The sequence below is a fragment of the Fulmarus glacialis genome, unplaced genomic scaffold (assembly GCF_000690835.1).
Source record: "Fulmarus glacialis isolate BGI_N327 unplaced genomic scaffold, ASM69083v1 scaffold9987, whole genome shotgun sequence".
Classification (NCBI taxonomy): Eukaryota; Metazoa; Chordata; class Aves; order Procellariiformes; family Procellariidae; genus Fulmarus; species Fulmarus glacialis.
The window spans coordinates 1-7,538 of NW_009221277.1; the positions used below are offsets into that span (position 1 = coordinate 1).

At 43.8% G+C, this 7,538-nt stretch overlaps 1 protein-coding gene across 2 annotated transcripts in view; it reads left to right on the top strand.

Annotated features, from left to right (window-relative positions):
• Positions 1-257: 257 nt before the first annotated feature.
• Positions 258-7,538, top strand: part of PCDH18 (protocadherin 18) — a 9,148-nt gene continuing 1,867 nt past the window's right edge. Inside the window, exons 1-3 of one of the 2 annotated variants that reach the window (XM_009581043.1) lie at positions 258-2,762; positions 3,699-3,787; positions 3,923-4,086. In XM_009581043.1, coding sequence (XP_009579338.1) covers positions 258-2,762; positions 3,699-3,787; positions 3,923-4,086 — 2,758 coding nt within the window. The remainder of the gene's footprint in view (positions 2,763-3,698; positions 3,788-3,922; positions 4,087-7,538) is intronic. The other variant, XM_009581045.1, reaches the window with a different exon arrangement.

The window sequence follows — 7,538 nt, forward strand, 5'->3', positions numbered from 1 at the left end:
AGGAGCGCGCTGCCCTGACACGTTTCGTCCTGGAAGAGGAGCGGGGAGTCAAATGAGAAAGCGTGGATTGCGTACCGGTTGTATCTGGATGTCCTGGCACGGTGTGTATAAAAAAAGAGAAAAGTTTTCTGATCCGGTAAGGTATTAATACTTGGCTGACTAGAAAAGGCGTTTTCAAGTTTTAAAGGACCAGATGTGCGCTGGGTTTAAGGTACCGGAGGAAGTCGAAATAATTGCTTTTTAACTTGCTTGGAGAAATGAATTGCAAAAACTTACAAATGCACCGAATCGGCGGTAAAATGCACTTTATATTCATTTTTGCACTGATGATAGTATCTTTCAGTAAGGCTGTGCTGGGCAAGAATTTGAAATACAGGATTTATGAGGAGCAGAGAGTTGGATCGGTAATTGCAAGACTATCGGAGGATGTAGCTGATGTTTTATTAAAGATGCCTAACCCTTCCTCGGTTCGTTTTCGAGCCATGCAGAGGGGGAATTCTCCCTTGCTTGTAGTCCGTGAGGATAATGGAGAAATCAGCATAGGAGCTAAAATTGACCGGGAACAACTCTGCCAGAAAAACTTAAACTGCTCCATAGAGTTTGATGTGATCACTCTGCCCACTGAACATCTGCAGCTTTTCCATGTTGAAGTGGAAGTGCTGGATATTAATGACAACTCTCCCCAGTTTTCCAGAGCTCTTATCCCTATCGAAATATCAGAGAGCGCAGCTGTAGGAACCCGCATCCCTTTGGACAGCGCTTTTGATCCAGATGTAGGGGACAACTCCCTTCACACTTACTCCCTTTCTGCGAATGATTTTTTCAGTATTGAGGTGAGAACCAGGACTGATGGTGCTAAGTATGCAGAGCTGATCGTGGTTAGAGAGCTGGACCGGGAGTTGAAGTCAAGTTACGAACTCCAACTCACTGCTTCAGATAAAGGGGTGCCTCAGAGATCTGGATCATCCCTCCTGAAAATAAGCATTTCTGATTCCAATGACAACAGCCCTGTTTTCGAGCAGCAGTCATATATAATCCAACTCTTAGAAAATTCACCGATTGGGACTTTGCTCATAGACCTCAATGCTACTGACCCAGATGAGGGCGCTAATGGGAAGGTCGTGTACTCTTTCAGTAGTCATGTGTCTGCCAAAATTACAGAGACCTTTAAGATAGATGCAGAAAGAGGACATCTGACCCTCCTGAAGCAAGTGGACTACGAAGCAACCAAATCCTATGAAATTGATGCTCAGGCTCAAGATTTGGGGCCGAATTCCATTCCAGCTCATTGCAAAATTATAATTAAAATTGTGGATGTGAATGACAACAGACCCGAAATTAACTTAAACCTGATGTCCCCAGAGAAAGAAGAGGTAGCTTACATTTCTGAAGGGTCACCCCTGGACACTTTTGTTGCCCTGGTCAGAGTGCAAGACAAGGACTCTGGCATGAATGGAGAGATAGTTTGCAAGCTCCATGGTCATGGTCACTTTAAACTTCAAAAGACTTATGAAAATAACTATTTGATCTTGACTAATGCCACTCTAGATAGGGAAAAGAGATCTGAGTATAGCTTGACTGTAATAGCGGAGGACAAGGGAACGCCGAGTCTCTCCACAGTGAAACACTTTACTGTCCAAATCAGTGATGAAAATGACAACCCACCCCGCTTCCAGACAAACAGATACGAAGTTGTTATCTTGGAAAATAACTCTCCGGGAGCGTACATCACATCAGTCACAGCCACAGACCCAGATCTAGGTGACAACGGGCAGGTGACCTACACTATTTTGGAGAGCTATGTTTTGGGAAGTTCTATAACCACCTATGTGACCATCGATCCCTCCAATGGGGCGATCTATGCCCTGCGAACCTTTGATCATGAGGAAGTAAATCAAATTGCCTTTATGGTTCAAGCTAGGGATGGAGGGAGTCAGCAGCTTGTTAGCAATACCACGGTTGTACTCACCATCATCGATGAAAATGACAACGCTCCCGTCATTGTGGGGCCAGCGCTACGCAACAGCACAGCAGAAATCTCAATCCCTAAAGATGCTGGAATCGGCTTTCTTGTCACCAGGATAAGGGCTACAGATAGAGACTCTGGCATGAACTCTGAACTCAGCTGCTCCATAGCAGCTGACAAGGAAAACAGCATCTTTGTGATGGATCCCAAAACTTGTGACATTTCTATCAACGTGAGTGTTGAATCCGTTCCAGCAAAACAATGGGAGTTTTTTGTGATAGTCCAGGATAAAGGCAGTCCTCAGCTTAGTACTAAAGCACTTCTGAAATGTACCGTTTTTGAGTATGTTTATTCATTTTCAAGCACAGAAGCAACTTTGGTAAGCCAACCCTCCCTGGATGTCTCCATGATAACGATTATATCCTTAGGATCAATATGTGCCGTGTTGTTGGTCATTATGGTTATCTTTGCTACAAGATGTAATCGAGAGAAGAAGGACACCAGGTCCTACAACTGTCGCGTGGCGGAATCGACCTACCAGCACCACCCAAAACGACCCTCAAGACAGATCCACAAAGGGGACATTACGTTAGTGCCAACGATTAATGGCACTTTACCCATCAGATCTCACCACAGAGCTTCTCCGTCATCATCTCCAACCTTGGAAAGGGGACAAATGAGCAGCCGGCAGAGCCACCACAGCCACCAATCGCTGAACAGCCTGGTGACAATCTCCTCTAACCACGTGCCTGAAAATTTCTCGCTGGAACTCACCCATGCTACTCCGGCTGTTGAGGTAAGGTCCACACCTCGTTTTGCCCATCCATTCCCTCATGCATTCACTCGGGAGCACGGAGGTACTCCGCATGCAACCTGTGACAGCAACAGCCCGTTAGGTCTGTGCCCAAAGAGAACGTGTTACGGATTTCTCTTTAGATGTCACAGCTTTGCAGTTTTACTCCAATATCAACTGAATCCATTACCATGGGGAATAGGATTAAATCTGTTATTAACAGCATTATTTCTTGGTTCTTCCCTGTAAGGCCGAAACAATGGAGTGTAACGTAGACCGTACTCTGCTCTGGTTTACTGCTCGCTCGCTCTTGCTTCCTTGCCTTCCCTTTCCCTCCGTATAGCTCTGTTTAAGAAAGAGTGCCAGAGTATTTATATAGAGAAGCGATACAGGAAATTCTTTCATTAATGGAGAACTAAAAGGTTGAACACTGACACAGTTTAAGTACAGCTGTTGTAATACATGGTCGTAGTATCTCAAACTTTGAGACTGCCCATCTCAGTTTTTACTGCAAATGCTATGTAATGGCTTAAATGAGAGCTGTGCCCTGGTAACTCTTTACACGTAGAGCAATGATATTTTATTTTGAATTAGGATCCTGGAACGGTAAGGGGTTGATTCTAATCTATTAAAACAAAACTCCACCTCTGTTTAATTACTTGTTTTACTTGTTAATGAATTAATCATTACGAGTTCAGAGGCTAATGAACAGCAGCGCGCTTCCTCATTGTACAAGGTCCTCAGATGTTTCCTGTGGCAGACACTGTACTACAAAATAGTCTGTTGTGCTGCATTATATATATGCAGGAGTTTGATTTAATTAACTTTAAAGGAAAAAAAAAACACCTGACAAACAAACCTGAGAAGCAAGTTAGTGTTTTTACAACTAGGAATTTGAGCTTTCATTTCAAGGAATCAGTCTTTTCACCTTTTCTTTAGCAGGTTTCTCAGCTTCTCTCGATGCTTCACCAGGGCCAGTATCAACCAAGGCCAAGTTTTCGAGGAAACAAGTACTCCAGAAGCTACAGGTAAGGATCTGGACTGTTCTGCTACATACACATGTACATGTATCAGAAAATATAAACATGTATTTTTAATCAAAATATGGAATAGAACGTATGTGAGATAATTTAATTCCACCATCACCACAATTCTCTTCGCAGGTATGCCCTACAAGATATGGATAAATTCAGCTTGAAAGACAGTGGCCGGGGTGATAGTGAAGCTGGAGACAGTGATTATGATTTGGGGAGAGAGTCTCCAATTGACAGACTTCTTGGGGAAGGATTCAGTGACCTTTTCCTTACAGATGGGAGAATTCCTGCAGGTAAGAGCACAATGGAAGCTGAGCAGTTTATTTACAGTGCTGCCTGGCTGTCACTTTGATAAAGCTACTACTGAGAAAGCAAAAATTCTTTAGCTTTCAAGTCCTGCGTTTCCTTCCTTTTTACTCTGCTTCATGATAAATACTGAGCTGAAGCCTTCACATATTTAGTGAAATGAAACCTCAGACACAACTGAAAATCTGCCCAGAGCAACGCCTACTTTTTTCTATTATTCACATCATCATGAGCTGGCTCCAAATTCCCCCCAAAAGCACGATCTGCTCCATGTCCTTAGACTTTTAATGACTGGGTGGATGTTTTTGCAAAGCCAGGCAGTTGTGGTTTGTTAAAAATACACTGAACTATAATTTGGGAGATACAGTTTCCACAGTGGGTTTGATCCATACGATACAAACTTCTACCGTTCAGAAATGGATTGTGAAAGTGGTCTAGAAATATGGATGGAGAAGAAAGAAAAGTGGATTTTTTCCCACTGAAAAATGAACTTGAGTTCATTTTTCCCACTGAAAAATGAATATTGAAGGAAGGATCTAAATGTGTCCCAGATTTTAAATCTTGCAACCCTAATTTCTAGAAGAAAGAGCTTAAGAGGTACAATTCAGGGGCAGAGGGCAGAAAAGAAAAAAGCTAGAAAAGCGTGAGTGAAGGTAAGATAAACATTTATGTGTATGAAGTACCACTTTTAAATTTATGCCCAGTTATAAGTTGAATAAAAGAGGCTATGGGAAATCGTGCTAAGTACAGATACGAGAATTTTGTAATTACTTTAATAATTATACAGCCCCTGGTTGTACCCTAGATCTTGTACTTACTTACAGATCATATTTAGTTTTCTCTAAAACTATAGAAACAGTGTATAGCCGACAGTGCCGGATAATTTCAGTATGGTTCACTGAACCAAGAGTGTAAACCTAAAAAGTTTAGTAAAGTCATTTTATATATGGGGGCACATTGCTTTATGGGGCGGTGCAGCACATATTCCCTCCTAAAGTGACGCCCACATATCGCCCAGGGCTGGAGGAGAGGCAGCAGCTCCTTCCCCCTCCTGCCACGGAAAACACTGGTGAGGGGATTGTACCTGACTTTGGCGCGTTTTACCCGGAGAGATACGCTGTTACGCTAGGCAAGAGTAAACCCCAAAAGTTTAATTTGTTCTACTTACACATCTTAACTTTAAAATTGTCTTCGTATATTTTGCTCCAGACTAGGTCTTGTATCACCTACCCAGGCATTCACCTACCTCCTCAACTTAGTCTTACGTACCCAGTGTTTCAAAACCAGAGACCTTGAAAAGTTACTATTTTTTCAGAATCCTTAACCGAAATCTGGAGTCTCCCCCAGCTCCTACGACTTACTCCTCTGCCAGCTAGCATGAGGCACGTCTCGCTCTCTCCTGCGGTTGGCAAGGAGGCAGGGAGGGATCCGCTGGAGCTCTCGGTTGCCAGGGCAGCTTCAAGCGCACTGGTGTTTGCCCTGGCACCCAGCGCTGTCCCCTTCCCGGTGGGCAGCGGGGGCTGCCGGCAGGCGGGAGCGGTTGCCCTCCTGGCTAGCTGAGATGCCCATGACTCGTTTTCAGCTCTTGCAATTCGGTCTCTAAACAGGAAGCCAAAGGGTGGGATTTCCAAAAGTGCCCGGCCCTCGCCCAAGGCTAATCACATTCCAAGTAAGGAAAACTCCTGCTGAGTACAGCCAGAACTGGGCTGGGCTATCAAGCCGGGCGTTCAGTCTCACCCAGATGTCCATTTGCCGCTATGCGTGGTCTTAATCCATCGGATAAGTATGCCGAACCTGTTCAGATGAGACCTGAATTGATCTGCCATCCAAACAAATAAAAAGGAAAAGAAAACTTCCTGGAGGTTTCCTGTTCTCCATTTTGAAAGGTTTCTGCATTGTCAGTCTGGACACAGGCAAAATGCTCTGAGAAAGTCCTTTCAGTTTGTTCCTTTAAGGTGGAACTGGAAAGGAACGGAGCCAGTCCCTCAAAACTTCAAACATGATAGGAGCAAAAAGTTCAATAACTGTCGTTGAAAGGCTTGTTTCTTTCTCTCTCACTTTTTAAATCCTCACCAATAAGTTTTACCTTCTGGGGAAAAAAAAATGCTGTTGTGCATCTGGGTTTTTTTAATTTATTGGTGATTTAAGGACAGACTGTGACACCATTCAGTTTCCTCAGAGTATCTTTTGATCCTATGTTCAGGAATGTCAGAATTTATTATTTTATACCAAAACCAATCCTGATAACATCAGTAAAAACTCACAGTAAGACAACCCTCACTACTAATGCTAGACCGTTGAAAGTCTCCCATTAATTTACAGGAGTCTTCTTGGTTAGAAGAGTAATCCTCACCTTCTGGGATGAGTTGTGAGCTGGTCCAGGCTCCATGGATCACTTAAATATTTTTTCTCCTTTCTAACTCTTAGGCATATTCCGTAAAACAGCACACGTGTGCTTTTTATACATGGGAACAAAGCACTTGAAGGCATTTCAGTCACTCCTATCAAAACTTCAGCCCCTGATATTTTCTAGGTTGCTTTCTTTGTTTGAAGCTCACTGATCAGCAAGCCATTTGCAATAGCTTGTGCAATGGCCAGCCTGCAGCCTGAACCTGTATTCTTCAAGAAATTCATACTCTCACATGTAAGACACAGAGAAAGTTTAGACTCAGAGGAATGGAAAGGGCATTAGGAAAGCAAACAATATGGTAGGCTGTGTAAAGCGCAGAGATAAATAAGGCTGACAGGATGAGAGTAGGACTTTATCAATCATTGGTACGTCCTAAGCTGAAATACTCTGTTCAGTTCTGCTTACGCTGTTGCAAAAAGGTTTTTTGATAAACTGAGTGGATGCAGAACCAGATGGGAAATGTGATGAGAAAGCGAGGAAAACTTACAGGCCATGACTGCAAACATTTCTTATGTTCAATATATAAAGAGGGAAAGAAAAAGAAACTCTATTCTGCCTGGGCTAATCTAACCATTAATTGATAGAGAATTAGGGCAAAAGCTTCTTAACGGTCCAAATACGCACAATGCAAAGAGTTGGGCATTTCTGAAAACTTTCTTTTGAAGCATGTGACTCAAATTCAAGTTAGTGGCCCCTGCCCGGCCTGGGTCTTTTCCAGCAGGTCGGCCACGCACCCAGGCAGCGCCCAGCCTGAGCCAAGGCTTCGTGTCCTGCAGAGTCGGTTCCCTTTGGAGAGGAAAATTTGGCCTCTTTCCTGGCACATCTCTTTTTGCAGGTCTGTCAGATAGGGCTTTGCCTGTCTCTGCTTCCAGGGACCATTCCCAGACCTCTTCAGGTCTCTGTAGAGGACTCTTGCAGTGCCCCTCCATGGGTCGGTTCGGACCAGCGTAGCTCCCAGGGGTGCAGTCACTTGCCCCATCGTATTCCTTCTCCCTGAGAGACACCACTAAAACTAAGCAGCCGGAAGAG